At 44.0% G+C, this 18,548-nt stretch overlaps 1 protein-coding gene across 3 annotated transcripts in view; it reads right to left on the minus strand.

Annotated features, from left to right (window-relative positions):
• Positions 1–17,946, minus strand: part of MOSMO (modulator of smoothened) — a 48,474-nt gene extending 30,528 nt beyond the window's left edge. Inside the window, exons 1-2 of one of the 3 annotated variants that reach the window (XM_050966773.1) lie at positions 17,664–17,751; positions 16,996–17,126 (exon numbers count right to left, since the gene is read on the minus strand). In XM_050966773.1, coding sequence (XP_050822730.1) covers positions 16,996–17,035 — 40 coding nt within the window. In that variant the 5' untranslated portion in view covers positions 17,036–17,126; positions 17,664–17,751. Of the gene's footprint in view, positions 1–16,995; positions 17,127–17,663 lie in introns of all 3 variants that reach the window. The other 2 variants (XM_050966771.1, XM_050966772.1) reach the window with 2 other exon arrangements.
• Between the last annotated feature and the right edge of the window lie 602 nt (positions 17,947–18,548).

An 18,548-nucleotide genomic window follows, 5' to 3' on the forward strand; every position in this document is an offset into this window, starting at 1 on the left:
TTGGAATTCTGGGTTGAGATCCCAATGCATGATGGTGCAAAAACAGTGTCGCGGGTGATTCTGGGTAAATGTCGTCACTCATTCCTTCCTCCGGGAAAGCAACGGCAGACAATCATTTCATGCCCTTTTTCCTTGGATTGCCCTGGCAGACGCCATAGCATAGACGCCGTTTTGCTTTTTGTCACTGTTACCGTATGTGTACTGGATGCCACTGACAGAGGCGGTACTGCAGCGCTACTGTCATAAGCAGATAAGTAAGAGTTAATAGAACAAAAGTGCTTCATATCTCTTTGCCTGGAAAGGGTTAACAAGACCAGTGAGCCTGGCTGTCACCTGACCAGAGGACCAATCAGAGGACAGGATACTTTCAAATCTTGAGGGACGGAAGTTTTTGTGCTGTGCTGTTAGTTTTGGTTGTTGTTCACTCTGGGGGCTCAGAGGGATCAGATGTACAACCAGGTTTCTCTCCAATACAGGATCTTATAAGTTCAGACTAGTGAGTACTAGATAGATAAAGCGAGTTAGGCTTATGGTTGTTTTCTTTATTTGCAAATGTGTATTTGGTTGGAAGAAGTTCAAATTGGTATTTTGCTGAAAAGATTTTAATTTGTACTTGTATACTTAAGCTGGGAGGGTGTTCTCAGTCTCAGTGTCTATAGCTGAAAGACTCTGTACCTATTCCATTTTTTTTTAAATTTACAAAGATAATTTTTACTGTTTTTTCTTTCTTTAATTAAAAGTTTTTCTTGTTTAAGAACCTAATTGTTTTTTTTATTCTGGTGTGAGACCCCAGGGGACGGGGTCTGGATTCACCAGGGAATTGGTGGGGAGAAAGGAGGGAAGAGGGAGAGAGAGGCTGATTTCTCTCTGTGCCAGGATTACTTTCTCTCAGGAAGAGTCTGGGAGGGGGAAAGAGAAGGAGGGAGGAAGGTGAATTGTCCTCTCTGTTTTGTGATTCAAGGAGTTTGAATCACACAGTGATCTTCCAGGGTAACCCAGGGAGGGGAAGCCTGGGAGAGGCAACGGTGAGGGAAAGGGTTTACTTTCCTTGTGTTAAGATCCAGAGGGTCTGGGTCTTGGGGGTCCCCGGGCAAGGTTTTGTGGGAACCAGAGTGTACCAGGCACTGGAATTCATGGTTGGCGGCAGTGCTACAGGTTCTAAGCTGGTAATTGAGCTTAGAGGAATTCATGCTGGTACCCCATCTTTTGGACGCTAAGGTTCAGAGTGGGGAATTAGACCATGACAGCTACACAGCAGCATTCATTTGCCTTTGCAAGGTAGCAAAGACGGTTACAAGTCGTTCTGTACCGTCTGCTATGCCATTGTAAATAGCGATGAGATGACAGTTATTAGTCATTCTGTACTGTCTGCTGCTGTCATGGTTGCTCCTGGCTGACCTTCGCTGAGGTCGGCTGGGGGCGCAAAGACAAAAATGAGAATGACTCCCCGGGTCATTCCCTCCTTTATGTTGTATCTAAAAATAGAGTCAGTCCTGCTTAGAATATGGGGCAGGTGTACCAGACAGCACAGCCGATCCGTGTCAGATCTCGCAGAAATGATGAGCTGCATGCCATTCTAGGGGGTGTCCCTGCAACAACCCCACTCGTTGCTTCCCTCCTCCCCCAACCCTCCTGGGCTACCATTGCAGGGTCCCCTCATTTGTGTGATGATGTAATAAAGAAAGCAGGAATAAGAAACACTGACTTTTCAGCGAGATAAAATGAGGGGGAGGCAGCCTCCAGCTGCTATGATAGTCCAGGCAGGACATTAAACAGTGGGGGGGGAGAGGAACCCAGCATCCCGCTGCTATGATAATCCAGGCAGTACAGAATCTTTTCTTTAGACATGAAAGGGGGTCAGGGGGCTGATGGAGCTCAGCCCCCAGTTGCTATGATGAGGATGGTTACCAGCTGTTCTGTACCATCTGCTGGGAATAACCGGGAGTCATTCCTATTTTTACTCAGGCGCCCCCGGCCGACCTCACCTGAGGCCAGCCAGGAGCACTCACGGGATGATGACAAGGACGGCTACCAGTCCTTTTGCACTGTATCGTCTGCCACCGGGGAGGGGAGGGGAGAGGATGCAGCTGTTCAGTGCCACAGCACCCCGTCTACCAGCAGCATGCAGTAGACATAGGGTGACATTGAAAAAAGTCAAGAAATGATTTTTTTCCCTTTTCTTTCATGGCGGGGGGGAGGGGGGGGTAAATTGACAAGATATACCCTGAGCCACCCCGGACAATGTGTTTGACCCTACAGGCACTGGGAGCTCAGCCAAGAATGCAAATGCTTTTTGGAGACTGCGGGGACTGTGGGATAGCTGGAGTTCTCAGTCCCCATCCCTTCCTCCATGAGCGTCCATTTGATTCTTTGGCTTTCCGTTACGCTTGTCACGCAGCACTGTGCTGTGTACTCTGTATCATAACCTGGAGATTTTTTTCAAATGCTTTGGCATTTCGTCTTCTGTAACGGAGCTGTGATAGAACAGATTTGTCTCCCCATACAGCGATCAGATCCAGTATCTCCCGTACGGTCCATGCTGGAGCTCTTTTTGGATTTGGGACTGCATCGCCACCCGTGCTGATCAGAGCTCCATGCTGGGCAAACAGGAAATGCAATTCAAAAGTTTGCAGGGCTTTTCCTGTCTATCTGGCCAGAGCATCCAAATTCAGATTGCTTTCCAGAGCGGTCACAGTGGTGCACTGTGGGATACTGCCCGGAGGCTAATACTGTTGATTTGCGGCCACACTAACCCTAATCCGACATGGCAATATCGATTTCAGGGCTACTCCTCTTGTCGGGGAGAAGCACAGAAACCGGTTTTAAGAGCCCTTTATATCGATATAAAGGGCCTCGTTGTGTGGACGGGTGCAGGGTTACATCGGTTTACCGCTACTAAAATCGGTTTAAACGCGTAGTGTAGACCAGGCCTATGTCACTAGTTCAAACTCAGTCCACAAAGATAGTGACCAAAAGTTGTTACTCAGATTACTATTCAGTAGTCAATAATGAAGCAAGTTGTCTGGATGGACCACCATCCCACATCACAAAAACAATCACAGTGGCACTGACTGAATCCTTCTTGGCAGTCTGAGGAGATGCATCAAGAACTGATGAGTCCTGAAACTGAACTATTCTAAGTCAGCCTCCAAGTTAAGGTTGATGCATGTTAGCAGAGCAAGGCAGGGAAGATTGCCCTGCTGCTTCTCTCCATGCTGTGTCTATACTGTGGCTATGACAACAACTTAGGTCTTAAGAGTTCTTGATGCAGGACCTTGCATCAGTGCTAAATTCAGACCAAAAAATCAAACCACACTAAAAAGTGAGAAAGATAAATGATCACTGCAGCAGAGACACTAGGACCAGCTTTAAACTCCTCCTCTACAAGTAACAGACATTTAAGTGCATGAGCCCCACATAAAATATTTTTAATTGAACTCAAGCTTAAAAATAAAAGGACATGAACCAGTTAAGGTTAGTCTATTTTCTAATTCCAACATTTTGGGTTTCCAGTACCACACAGGTATTGGAGTTTATTTAATTTATGTATTTTTAGACAAGATGGACCACCACATGTTGAGAAAGTTATCCTCAGGCAACAACACAGAAACAGCTCTCCCAAGAACAAAACAAAGACTCTTCTGTGCTCTTACATACCAAAGCCAAGAAATCAGCCCATGCTAACAATAATCTTTCCTAGTTTATAGCACAGCATTTTTTAAAATGTGCGTAATCAGGATCTCTAAAAATTCGCATCCTTCTGGTGGTTTATTTTGACATTATAAGCACTGCCACAATAAGATGATGATGTCAATGAGAACTAGAACCTTTAGAAATTTTAAAGTGTGACTGGGCTGAAAGGACAAGAACTTTCTTCTTGCACATTTAACATAAAATTTGGTAAAACACCCAAACCCATGCACCTTGAAAACTGACAGCTTGATTGCGAAGTGCCTAAATGCAACTACATCGATATATTTACTACATCAGTATCCAATATTTAGAGTGATTTTTCTAATCAACTGCAGCAGTTTTGTTCCTCACTTTTGGAAGGGAAGCCAGAAGCTACGATACTACAGCTGTTCTGCCCTTTAAACTTCTGATGAGTTATATTTGGCTTCAGACAGGAATGTAAAATGATACTCCTCAACAGATCAGACATTAACGTACCACTGGGGGCTTCTCAGAAAGAATGATGAAGAAGTCCTGTTAATTATTTCAGTCTCACTACTGCTAAGTTACTGTTCAAATCTGTTCAATTTTTACATCAGACAATGACATATGACATGACCTACGTCCTAGTCTAGTCACATGGTAGCACAACACTCTAATATATAGCATGAATAAAGTTCAGATCAGCCAAAAGAGGCAGAGCACTATCGGGGTCCACACTGAGGATGGGACGAACTCACATACAAGGAATGCTGTCTTACTCTGGCCTACTCCTGGATTAATGACTAGGTTTCAGAAAGTGCTGATTCTAGCTGATTTTCCATATCATCTGAAAATATCACTTGCACAGTCTACTCAATTTCTCCTCTTTGTTTTAACTTGGTAACTGTTCAAGGAACTTGCATAAAAAATTTAATAAGATGAAGTACACTACTGTATGGGCACCATCTTCAGCTTAGTCAAAAATCTAAAGAAATATCAGTTTAGTATCAGTTATGTTTTCTTTTGGGGAGAAAGACAACTAAATCCCACCCACTCAGGGACACGGACTTGATAAAGTAACATCAACTACTGTAATCCTGCTTTGAAATTGTCTTTTCTGTTGGCTTATTTATTTATTTAGTTTTAAAAGAACAAATATACTCTAGAAATATGAAGAGGCATTACATTGGTTTCTGATTAACACATTGGCTGGGAACGGCGAACCGTGGCCACAGGGAGCCGAGGGGCTCCATGCCTGTGAACGCTCCAGGTAAACAAAATGACAATGTATTAGATATTCAATTCAATGATTCCACAGAATTTAAAATCATCAAATTTTGGTGTAGACCCGTTTATAAGCCAACCCCCGCTCTTTGAGGCGTCATTTTTTTACCAAAAATATTTGGCTTATGAACAAGTATCTTATCTTCCATCTTAATGGAATGGGACTCACTGAAACCTAAAGACAATCGGTGTCATATTGAAAACTCAAAATGTGGGCACAGCATAAAATAAAGTAAATTTAATATAAAAACAAACATACGAGTTGCTACTGTTGTGTTTTTATTACTCATTTTTATATTTCAAATAAATTTTTGTAATATAACTGGAGCTGCCAGCAAATTTCTATCAGTTTAAGGACCCCGCCCCAAAATTTAGGCCCAGCTCAGCATGGAGTACAGTGGACCTTGGTTATAAGTAAATACTACATAAGGTTAAAAAAAAATATAAAGAAACATCAGATGACATTCAATAGGAGAACATTCCTGATCCTTTAAGGCACCAAGCCTCTGCCAATTAAAGAAAATGTCTGAGGTCATATGGCTTCCCCTATTTCAGAATAATCAAGGTAAGAGATGAAGTTGAATACAACAGCCAACAGCAATAAAAACCAAGTCAATGAACAACTGTGTACAACCTGTTTATAGCAATTAATGATACATGTTGAAGTAGTTCAGTGCTGGCTGTCATCTATTTTACAAAATGTGAAACAATACCACTAGGAGAGCATATTCTTCCTTGGACACATACCTAATTCCCATAGATATTATTGGCTGTATCTCACCCTGAGGACAGACAATATATTAGTATAATTTCCCACTTGATTTTAAAAGGGAACTGGCTATAATATATAAAAGGTTGTTGAAAGTTTCCCATGGAAGTTTAAAACGTCAGATGTTTTGCAACCAGTTTGCTGTACTGCAGCAGTAATCTTCACATCAAGGCATTTAATCCCTGCTCCTCTGCCAACAAAGGTGAACCTTAAGGACAAAGGAGGGGAGCAAGTGATGGAGAAAATTTAAGGGTGGTCTCACTCTCACAACACATTGTTATCCTTCTCTCCAGGTTAAGTCCTTGTTTTCAGAAGCCTCCCAACAGATGCTGCCTTCAAGTGAAACTCACTCTCTGTCCTCCTTCCCCTTCCCAAAACAGTCACATGTAAAAAGTGGAAGGAAGAATCTGGAGGCTTTTAAAAAAAAAAAAGGCATATGTATACTCTGAAAATGACTTCTCAAGAACAGTTAAACATGGACTTTACCAAGTTTAAAGCACAATTTCAACCTGGCTATAACACTTTGGTCCTATCTGCACAGGGAGGATCATGCTTACAAGCTGTTGGTTTACATTGAGCATAACTATTAACCTGTTTCAGGAACTCAGGCCTATTTCAGAGTGAAAATAGAGCCTTTTTGAGTAAAAAGAGTACATTTATTATCAAAACTGAATAAGAGGAGGGGTAAAAAAAACTGCACACACAAAAAAAGTGAATTTCACCCAGCTATAATTCAAAGTAAGGTAACTAGTGCAATTCAATGGACTCAGAAATACTTTTTAAAAACAGAACCATTTCCTTCTGCAGCTTTATTATTCTTTTAATTTTTAGTCAAAAGACGACTTTCATAATACTTTAAAGACATATGGTATTAATATTTTTCTTGGACTTGCATATTCCTTGGTTCTGTCTGCACCATAACTTTTTAATAGTTTAACTACTGTATAACTCTATGTCATGGGAAGCCATTATGCTTTGTTTGAATAACTGAACAGTAGGCACTTACAGATGGCACCTAGGAAGGAAAGATTATTTCCAGGGGGAAACCAAAACTCTGCACTGAAAGTCAATGGAAATTGTACTTCTCAATCCCTTGCTGCTTTTGAAAGTCTCCTCCGTATCGCAAGTTTACATATGGAAGTCTCTGTTTACCATCACGATCCTAACAGCACACGCCCATGCATCTCACCATGTCCTGAGAAGACAGACTCAGGTTACATCAGGGGTTCTCAACCTTTTTCAATCTGAGGCTCCCCAACATGCTATAAAAATTCCCCGGCCTGTCTGTGCCACAGCAACTATTTTTCTGCATATAAAAGCCAGGGCCAGCGTTAGGGGATAGCAAGCATGGCAATTGCCTGGGGTCCCATGCCACAGGGGGCCCTGTGAAGCTAAGTTGCTCAGCCTTTGGTTTCAGCCCCAGGCGGTGGGACTATGGTTTTCTGCCCTGGGCCCCAGCAAGTCTAATGCCAGCCCTGCTTGGTGGCCTTCCTGAAACCTCCTCGTGGCCCCCTAGTGGGCCTCAGACCCCTGGTTAAGAACCAGTGCTCTAGATACTACCAACGAGTGTCAACTGGAAGAAGGTTGTTTATATTGTGGACATTTTCCACTAAGAACTAGACAGATACCACCAATTCATTTCACAGATACCACTATGCAGCTGTCAGATGGTAATCCACTGATAGTTTAGAATGAGTGCAAATCAGTGAACTCCCAGTGCCATTATGACATTCAAAACCCAGGATTCCCAACCTCTTGGCAGTGGAGCACTTGGGAAAGAGGATGCCTGCCTCTTTTTCTGTCTCAGAGCTGAAGAGTCATTGCTGGCTGCTTGATGGCTCTCCTCCTTTTCCTCTGCATTTCCCTCCCTCCTCTCCCCTATATGGAACTACACAATACTCTTTACAGCATCTACAAGAGAAAGAGAAAAGTGCTGTGCGTAGGATATTTACCATATTTCCCAAAGAGAAAATTGGACACCCCCAGCTGCTTGCCAGAGGGCCCCCCCCCCGCATGCTGTTGCTGGGTCGCTGGAACCCTGTGGGGGTCCCTCATGCTGGAAAGCTGCTCACTCTTACACAGCCCTGCTTCCCCCCTGCAGGGAGCTGGCATCTCCACTTGCCCCCTCTCAGCCGCACCCCACTTTTTTTTTTTTTTTAAACCACAAAAGTGGGCATTTGTCCTGTTTGCTCTTGCCAACTGATCAAGTCAGCAAGAGCAAACATGACAAATGCCTCCTTTTGGAAAAAAATCGGGAGGGTCAGGACAGGGCTTAAAAAAGGGACTGTCCTGGCCAAAACAGGACATATGGCCATCCTAGCGGTGTGCCGCCATTACGGGCAGGGATTGTTCAGCAACAGCAAGTGGAGCAGCACTGTATGGAGGGTAAACAATGCAAGAAAGCTTGGGGATGGAGAACAGAGTGATTGAGAAGGAGAGGGAAACACTGGAAGAAGAAAACTATCATAGAACAAAATGGGAAGAGAAGTAGCGAGTCATCTTCATGATGCGCCTCACAAAGCTAGACTGCTTGTATTTGCTGTCTATAAACATGGTTGTTCGTACCTTTTGGCTGTCAGTGACTAATGGTAATATTATTAACTAACACTATTTGGAACACCGAGCACTAGAACAGCCCAGCATTGCTAATGCAGCATTCGTACATCTGCAGGAAAAGATGTTGGTGCTGAGGTTCAAAGCCCTAAAGTGAGCACTGTTCAGCTGGACTAGTATTTAAAGATGTAAATGATTATAAATAATTTATGCTAAGAGGCTGTCATCAAGAAAAGATTCGGTGTAAAGAGAAGTGAGGAAGTATATCAAGACCTCTTTTCTTTCTCACAGACATTGTATAGTACTTTTATTTTTCTCTAAATACTTGCCTAACTCATCATACACAAAGCTTTGCCTGTCCAACCTCTGCATTCATATTCCTTCTTCTAAAAGCATGTATTCATGGTGTGATGTTACACCCCATATTCTTCATAGAAATACTGTTAAGGTATGAATATGGCATAACAGATATATTTTATGCAAGATGGGTCATGTGAGATAATTTGAAAGGTTATGATTTACTAAATGTATAATTTCTGTATCTAAAGTTAGGAATACTGACTATGTAACAATTACAACTGTGTGTACACTTGGGAAACACTTACCAGACAGCAGATCATCTGCCTTGATGGGCCATTAGGAAGAAACATAAGACTTTGAAGATAATCTCTCTCCTTCCTGAGAAGCATCCTGGGATGTTGCTCTGACACTGCTGATAGTAAAGCATCCTAGCTGTATGGCACATATTAAGCAAAAGCTTTACTTTTAATAACTATATACCTAAATTAATCACGTTAGAATTAGAAAGGCTCTAATCCGTACCATATTGTATCAATAGTAGCTAGATTCTTCTAAAGTGAAAAATCCAGTTATTTGACTGATGAACAGCAAAAGACCAGTAGAACCACAAAGTTAAAATGCTAGCAAGATACGTTTTCCACTATGTATAGCGTACACATAAAGCAGATTCAGAATTCAACCTATTTTGAGGGGAGTGGGAATTGAAAGAAAAGACAAGCAGCTTCCCCAGATACTGAATGTAACTCAATTTTAGCTGTGTTGTGACCGGATAACATTTTCAAAAGTACCTAATTCACCAGAGCTTAATGCTTTTGGAAACGTTACTGTTTGTGAGTAAGCTGAATACTGAAGGAAGAAACACGGACTTGATACAAAGAAAAAAAGGCAATTAAAACACTTAGTTGGGAGAAGGTCATCCAGCCTTCCTGTAATTTTTATTACAATTTAACCCCAAAAAGGAAGGTAAAAAAAGCTAGTACTTCATGGCACTTTAAAAATAATGCTGGAGTAACAACTCAAGTTACTGGCTTCCAGATCTGTGCTTAATGAAAAATGATGGCCTGATGTCAGATTCTGTAAAACCAACTAGAGTTTGAATAATTTAACAAAGATGCTGGAAACTCAGGAATAACATTTTGCACCCTTGTGTGCTAGAAATAAATATATTGCTACTTTAAAAAACGTGAATTAATACTGTCTCCACTGAAGGGCAAACAGAAAAGGATGATCAGAGCTCTCATACATCTTCTAGCTATGTCAAATAACTAGGCCGAAACAGGTATCTACCTTTAGGAGAGTCTGCCTATGCAGAAAACAGTCCTTCCCATATGCCCAAACACCAGAAATTCAAAAAAGCAAATAACGCTTTCCATCACATCTATGCCTTACTATTATGATGATGATGATGATTCCTACTACTACAGTGCCCTAAAACAGAGGTGGGAGATCATTGTGCAGCCTCTCCCCTAAACAGACTCAGCGGTGACCTGCACCCAATCCTGACATGGGTACGGGTGGGGCAAGGGGACTGGATGCACAGGGGCTTGTTGGGGGGTTCTGGGTGCAATGGTGATGGGACTCTGCGGGGGGGGGGTCCAGGTGAAGGTGGTTGTGGCTCAGCAGGGTGTGTGTGTCGGCGTTTGGGGGGCTCAGTGGTGGAGTCCAGATGCTGGGGGGAGCAGGGCTTGGTATGGTGGATATCTGGGTGCAGGTGGCTCATCAGGGTGGTCCAGGTGCAGGGGGAGTGAGGCTTATCAGGGGAGGGGGCGTCTGAGTGCTGGGGAGGAGGGGAAGGCTCGGCTCATCAGGATGCTCTGGGTATGAGGGGGGGTCTAGATGCACAGGGGTTGGGCAGGTGGAGGAGCAGCTCCCTGTACAACGATCCTTCCCCCTGCAGCTGAGGAGTGATGGGTGCAGGAAGCATGGGGGGCAGAGGAGGGGAGTCTGCAGATCTTCCTACAGCTGGAGGAGAAATCTGGGGGTGGGTCTGACATAGCCCCGGATGTCGTGCAGGGGAAAATGAAGTCCCGTCCTCCCAGCCCAGCCGGGGCTAGCAGCTTAGCCTGGCACAGGGTAGGAGCCATCAGATGGGTCTTCCCCAGTCCCGCCACCTGCCCCACAGTGATTTACCTCTCTGCTGGCTGCCCTGGGCACCTGAAATATACTGCTGAGGAGGGTTGCATGACTGCTCTTGTGGTTTCCCTTTACTTCCCTGTCAGAAAGTCATTTTTCTGTGGGAAAGCAAACAAATTTGCGGGGGGACATAAATTCTGCACATGTGCACTGGTGCAAAATTCCTCCAGGTGTAATTATAGTGCTTGAAGAGTACAAAGTGCAGTACTAAGCCCAAGAAATCCTTGATATAATGGGCATCTTAGTTCTTTTTTCCCTTAAGCTATCAGTTTAGATGAAATGCTTATTTTGGAATGTTTTTTTTTTTTTTAGTACAAACAAATATTTAAAAAATAAAGTTTTACATTGTAACAATACGTTGTTTTTCATGTTGATACAAATCTAAGAACTAACAGCTTTCTTTTAAGATTGTATCTACTCAGCAGCTTCTTTGGCATCACCAGACAAAAGAAATCTCAGTCTGTCAAAACATTACCTGAATGGTCTAGTGCGTTAGAAAAATCCATGCACTCCCAAGGTTTGCCAAGCTTTAGCTTATTGAAGACTGTTTCACTTGCACCTCTAAAGGAGATTGAGAATGGAAATGGCATCTGATCCTTAGGTAATAAAAGGTGATATAATTAATATTTAATGACTGCCCAGCAGAACAGTTCAAGTACTGATTTTTACATTATATAGAGATGTGATAAAGCTTGTTTCTTTAACAAGAACTTTAGTGTACTGTATGCAGCACCTTTATATCCACATGATCTTTGCTCATTTGTGTTTCCGTAAGAGTTTGGAAGCAGTATCTGTTATCCTGCTTCCACACCAGCAGAGAAAGTAAAAACTTCTTTAGGTCCTACAGAAAGTGACGAGGTGACAATTTGACGGAATCTGTGTATGTGCAATTAAGGAATTTATTTGATATTATGAACTCTGTATACTTAAGCCATTTACCATATTCTTAACTCATGTCCCCTGTCCAAAGTCGGTCTTTGAAAGATTCAGTAACTAAAGGCCTCCTACTACTGAACAGACCTGCCCCAGAGAAAATGAGATGGCTAAAGTCTGGTGGAAGCCAGTTTTCTCCAGATTCCATGAAGTGGGCTGGGGTTTGTAGCAGGAAAATTTCTAAAGGAGCAGAACAAAGGAAGTAGGGGTTAGTTGAAGGACTAAGGGGTCATTTACATGCAAGTTACTGCACAAGCCAAGGTGTGAATCTTCAGCACACCAGATTCCTACCCAGTAATTTGCCATGAAATTGCTACAGCGCAGTGAAAGTCCCAGAGCAAGGCTTAGCATATTACGCTCCGAAGTAGTAGTACGTTAAGCCACACGCCACCGCAGTCATGTCTATACAGTGAGTTACTGCACAGCAAGCTGGTGTGCTGCACACTCTGGCTTGCTGCGCAGCAACTCAACATGCAGACAAACCCTTATAAACTCAAGGAACTCACAGAGCCAGGAAGAGGAAGGAGAGGGGGCAGGCTTTCATAGCAGGGGAGCCTGTTTAACTGTGAAAGCAGCAGAGCAAGAAGGCAATTGGGTGATTAGGAGGAGAAGCCATGTGCAGGAAAGGGCTGTTCCCAGACTCCTTAAAGCAGTGGTTCTCAACCTTTCCACACTATTGTACCCCTCTCAGGAGGCTGATTTGTCTTGCATACTCCCAAGTTTCACCTCACTTAAAAACTATTTGCTTACAAAATCAGACGTAAAAATTCAAGGGTCTCAGCACGATTACTGAAAAATTATAATTTTACCATATTACAAAATAAAGCAATTGGAATATAAATATTGTATTTACATTTCAGTGTATAGCATCTAGAGCAGTATAAAAATGTAATTTATGAAATTTTAGTTTGTACTGATTTTGCTAGTGCTTTTTATGTAGACTGTGATAAAACTAGGCAAATATCTAGACGAGTTGATGTATCCCCTGGAAGATCTCTGCACACTCCCAGTGGTATGCATATCCCTGGTTGAGAACCATTGCCTTAGACGAGTCTGACCGGAGTCCAAAGAACACCTAAAAGCAGAGAGAAAGCTAAGACAAGTAAATGCATATAGATGTTTTATTGTTTTGCCTACGTCTGTATATCTTTTGTGCTATCTAAAGTAGTATGACTGGGTTTTGGGATCCCTTACAAAGTCTGTGTCTGTTTCCCATCCACCCTGCCCCCTACTACCATGTGTCCCTGAAGAGCACCCACAAGGCTGGAGCTCTTGGGGCCATGGCTACACTCACACTTTACAGCGCTGCAACTTTCGCGCTCAGGGGTGTGAAAAAACACCCCCCTGAGCGCTGCAAGATACAGCGCTGTAAAGCGTCAGTGTAATCAGGGCGGCAGCGCTGGGAGCTCGGCTCCCAGCGCTGCACGCTACACTCGTAAAGGATGTGGTTTACATGCAGCGCTGGGAGAGCTCTCTCCCAGCGCTGCTGCTCCGACTACACTCACACTTCTCCCGCAGCACTGCCGGGGCAGCGCTTTAAAATTCCAAATGTAGCCATACCCCCTGGGAAAGGGTATGCTTAAGCTACTTGGGAGCATTAGGCCTGGAGGCCTAAGCCAGCTGGGTCTTGGGGCATCATCTCCATGAAGGGGTAACAGACAGAGCCTGTGTCAAGGAAGCGTGTCAGAGAAGCAAAAGAAAAAGACAGGGCTGCAGTCTACTCAGATCAAGGAAAGCTTAAGAGCACATGACTCTAGTGTGATAGGAAACGAACAAAAGCCCGTAGAGCCCTTCCAGGTCTGTGTGATAGAATAACATGAGCAGTGATTTACAAAAAAAATCCTATCTACTTATTTCAAACATACTCAACTTTATTAGATTTCAAAATCCCTGCAAAACGGCTTACTACCTAGAGTTCTGCGCAGTAGCAGAGTTATAACAGAGGAGTACTGACCCGCAGACAAGGCATAAGGGAGATAATCACAACTAGCTACAGGAAAAGTGCTGTAGTCAGCTAGGAGGTCCTTGCATGCTTAACTCTGGAAGGGGGAAATGCCCTACTCTTCTCAGTGCCATTAACAAGGGGCAAAAGAATTCCCATAACAATAGACGGGCATCTAAAAAGCCACACAAACTCCCATATTGAATGACTGGGCACTCCTGTGGCTAAACATTAATTAACCCCTAATAGCTGACTTGTTTCTAATTGCCTTCCTACACCGAAATTAGAAACCTATGAATCACCACTGGTCATGAATAGTCTACACTGCAATGAGTTTATTTAAACTCTCTAGCAGGGCCTAAACATCAAGCAGTGAAGATGTGAAACTTGTGTGGGGGCAGGGAAAATTCGAGAGAACGTCAGCACAAACTTATAACACAGATGCTGATAGTAACCTATCCTAAATCCTCTTTTCTTCTAAAAACTGCTGTCCAGCTACCCCTGCACTATGCATTATGCACAGCAACATCTCTGAACCAGCAGCCACTGTGATCATAGACAGGATGGCAAAGGCAGCAAAGTCCAGCACAGAAGCATTAAATCAGAACATTAATTTAAACAGTTATAAATCACCAGGACCAGATAGCATTCAGCCAAGAGTTTTGAAGAAACTCAAATATGAAACTACTAACTGTGGTATACAATCTATCACTTAAATCAGCATCTGAACCAGATGACTGGTGGATAGCTAATGTGACACTAATTTTTTAAAAAGGCTACAGAGGCAATTTTGACAATTACAGGCCAGTAAGCCTGACTTCAGTACTAGACAAATTGGTTGAAACTGTAGCTAAACACAATAAGTTGGGAAGAATCAACACAGCTTTTGTAAAGGGAAATCATGCCTCACCAATGTATCAGAATTATTTGAAGGTGTCAACAAACATGTGGACATAGGTGATCCAGTGGACATAGTGTATTTGGTCTTTCAGAAAGTCTTTGACAAGGTTTCTCACCAAAGGCTCTTAAGCAAAGTGAGGACCTTATCCCACGACTGCTCTCAGGGATCAGTAACTAGTGAAAGTTACAATAGCTAGGAATAAGTGGCCAGTTTTTACAGTGGATAGAGATAAATAGCAGAATCCCCCAAGAATCTGTACTGGGACCAGAGCTGATCAAAGTTATCCATAAATGATCTGGAAAAAAAGGGTAAAAGGTGAGGTGGAAAAGTTTTCACGCAATACAAAATTACTCTGGGTAGTTAAGTCCAAAGCAGACTTCAAAGAGTTGCAAAGGGATCTCACAAAACTATGTGACTGGGCAAGAAAATGGCAGATGAAATTCATCATTGATAAATGCAAAGTAATGCATGTTGGAAAACATAATCCTAATTATACATACAAAATGATGGGGTCTACATTAACTGTTACCACTCAAGAAAGAGATCTTGGCGTCATCATGGATAGTTCTCTGAAAACATCTGATAAATGTGCAGAAGTCAAAAAAGCTAGCAGAATGTTAAGAACCATTAGGAAAAGGATAGATAATAAGACAGAGAATATCATAATGTCTTTATATAAATTCATGATACACTCATAGCTTGACTACTGTATGCAGTTCTGGTTGCCCAATTAAAAAAAAAATTATAATGGGAAAAAGCACAGAGAAGTGCAACAAAAATGATTAAGGGTTGGGAACAGCTTCCACATAAAGAGAGATTAAAAATACTCGGACTGTTCAGCTTGGAAAAGAGACAAATGATAAGGAATATGACAGAGGTCTATAAAATCATGAACGGTGTGGAGAAAGTGAACAAGGAAGTGTTATTTACCCTTTCACATAAAACATGAACCAGGAGTCACCCAATTACATTAATAAGCAGCAGGATTAAACCAAACATAAGGAGGTATTTCTTCACACAATGCACAGTCAAGCTGTGGAACCTGTTGCCAGGGGATCTTGTGAAGGCCAAAAGTATAACTGGGTTCAAAATGAATTAGATGAGTTCATGGAGAACTGGTCCATCAATAGCTATTAGCCAAGATGATCAGGGATGCAACCCCATGCTCTGGGTGTCCCTAAATCTGTGACTGCTAGAAGCTGGTACTGGAGGACAAGGTATGAATCTCTCAATACATTGACTTTTTCTGTTCACTCCCTCTGAAGCATCTGGCACAGGCCACTTTCGGAAGACATGCATCCGACGAAGTGGGTATTCACCCACGAAAGCTCATGCTCCAAAATGTCTGTTAGTCTATAAGGTGCCACAGGATTCTTTGCTGCTTTTTCAGAAGACAGAATACTGGGCTTGATGGACCACTGGTCAGAACCAGTATGGCCATTCTTATGTTCTTAACAATTCTATATCTTTCCTGTGGGAACAGCCAGGAGATTGGAATGTCAATGAGAGATCAGTTTAGATTGCTTTGCCCATATTCAGCTGGTGTGGTCTAGCAAGAATGGCATTACAGCTTCCTTCTCTGACAAGCAGCTTCTAGGCTCATTTGGGTGCGAGATCAAAGAAAAACCCTTCTATAGCATTCCTGCCCATCTCATCAGGGCAAACCCAGCCCCACCAAATAGCCAAGATGAATTGTAAATAAAACTATTTATAGACAAAAGAAATTGCAATAGTAGCAAAATATTAATACTTGAAAAGTCCTCCTTTAAAGGGACAATGTCAAATATTACAAAACAAAATATAGATTTAAGCCTAAAAGTAGATTAAAAAACATGATGCAAACAACATTTTGAAATAGGGAGGAGGGAAAATCAGATCTAAAGCTCACTTCCAACATTAAAAATACAAACATAACAGAAGAGACCCAAAAAGTGAAACTAATTATAAACAGAAAAACTGACTCTTCTAAATTCACTATCCAAGGTGATTAAAATTCAGTGTGGAAACAAGTAGTGCTCCTATCTGCCCGTTTAGCTTGCAAGAGTTTCAATTTGGTTTATTTTGCTTTTGCTACACAGGCAGTATTAAAGGACTTTTCAAAGAGTTTCTGTACCTGTGTACAGCTATATAGGAGAAGACAGATACCCAGAATATTCCAGTCAGAATGGGTTGACAGATCAGGCTCCATCTTGCCCCTTATCCCAGGGTTTTCTCAATGTGAACTTACTATTATTACTCCAGTCCAATTCAGCCAGGCTGGTATTCTCTGTGACTCCTCAACCTGGTCTTGACTCAGTATGGGCTGGTGAGGCTGAACCATCTGCATACTCTTATTATGGACTACCCAGGATTGATCCCACTGGAGAACTCATCAAGAGATATTCCAGCACTGCTCCAAACCAAACTGGCTTCTTATCCACATCTCTCACCATTTTTAATCCAATATGGTTGCTTAGCTACGCACACAGATTTCCTCCAATACTGATCCAGTTCAAATCGGCCAGGCAGTGCCCTAGAATTTCTCACCTGCAGATTTTCCTTTCGCAGAATATCTCACCCAATCCATAGACTACTCCCATTGATTCAGACCCGAGTTGGCCAAATTCACCTGCCCCATGTCCCTCGAGCTCTTCAATAGATTTCCACCAGAATATATCCTGTACCAAAAAGCTAGACTATCAACTTCTCAGCTTAGACTCTGCAGTACCCCTCAGCCCAATCCCGTCTCATCTCAGACTCCCCAAAGACTATCTAGTCCAGGTTCTGCCAATACACAGAACTACCAGCCTCCTTCACCTAGGAACTCCCCACACATTCATTTAAGCAGGGTCCCCTCCCCCACCCACCTTGACTGCTCCCTTTGACTTAGCCCCCGTCCCTCAGCTTCCTCATCCGAAGGCTCCTGGTGTCAATTGGGGCTGTGCCCGTCGCCCCCCAGCCATAGGCTCTGTGGTGCTAACCCACTCCCAGTGGCCCTGCGCCAGCTCCAGACACATGTTCCCAGTTCCAGCCCAAGTCCCTCAGCCCTCTCACCCACAGACTCCCCAGTAAGGAGCGATCCAGCCTGCCCAGCCCCCTTCACCTGCTGCTTACCCAGTCCGGGCCCCCTCACCACCCCCGGGAGCCCTGGTTTTGATCCACTCCGCCCCCGACCCCTCGCTGTTGATCTGCTCCAGGCCCGCTCAGCCCCTCACCCGCGGACTCCCCAGTGTTGATCCAGTCCGGGTTCGCCAGGCTCGCGATGGCGAAGATGTCGGCGGCCAGAAAGAGGCATCCTGAGATGATGGTCAGTTTGTCCATCTCCTCCGGCTCCGGCGGCTCCCGTGTCCGGCCTCCGCCCGGCTCCCACACCGGGCCCGGGCCGGGGACTCCTCACAGCTACGGCTCCATGAGACCTCAACTCCCACCCTCCCTCCGGCAGCAGTACCAAGAACGGGGACCCCCCTTTCCCGACAACACCGGAAGTGAACCCGGGGGTGGCGTGGGGGGGACAAAGTGCTCCGGAAGTGAAACCCAGTCTCCTTCACATTTTCCCCAGACGGGGCAGGGCTTCCATGGGGGGGTGGAGCCTCCACGGAGACGGGGCGGGGATCCCATGAGACTAGACCAGCCTTCTCCAGGGAGGAGGGGCGGAGCGGATAGTGTAGTGGGCGTGGCTTTTGGAAATGGGCGGGGCGGGTATCCGGCGAGGAGCAGGGCTTCTCCAAGGGGTGTGTAGACATGGCGAGGGGGGAATGAGGCTTTTCTAACGGGTAGGGGGCAGGGCCCCTCTAAGAGGTGCTGTCAGCCAGCCCATAGGAGCCTGGCTGCCCCCCCCCCACCAGTGGTGTAGCACAGGAGGGGCAGGCTTATGGGGCCAGAGCCTGGAGAGTCCATTCATGCTGGGGAATGGAGGAGTTTTGGTGTGGGGAGGGCTCTCATTTGGAAGGTGGCATTCTTAGAAGGGGGTTCGTATTTGGGGAGGGAAGAGTCCGTCAGGGTTTTTTTGGGGGGGCTCTTATTTGTGCAGGGAGACTCTGTTTTGGGGGGAGGGTCTCATTTTGGGGTGAGGAGACTCCCTCCTATTTTGGGAGTGCAGG

This window comes from Gopherus flavomarginatus, chromosome 9 (genome assembly GCF_025201925.1).
Source record: "Gopherus flavomarginatus isolate rGopFla2 chromosome 9, rGopFla2.mat.asm, whole genome shotgun sequence".
Lineage (NCBI taxonomy): Eukaryota > Metazoa > Chordata > Testudines > Testudinidae > Gopherus > Gopherus flavomarginatus.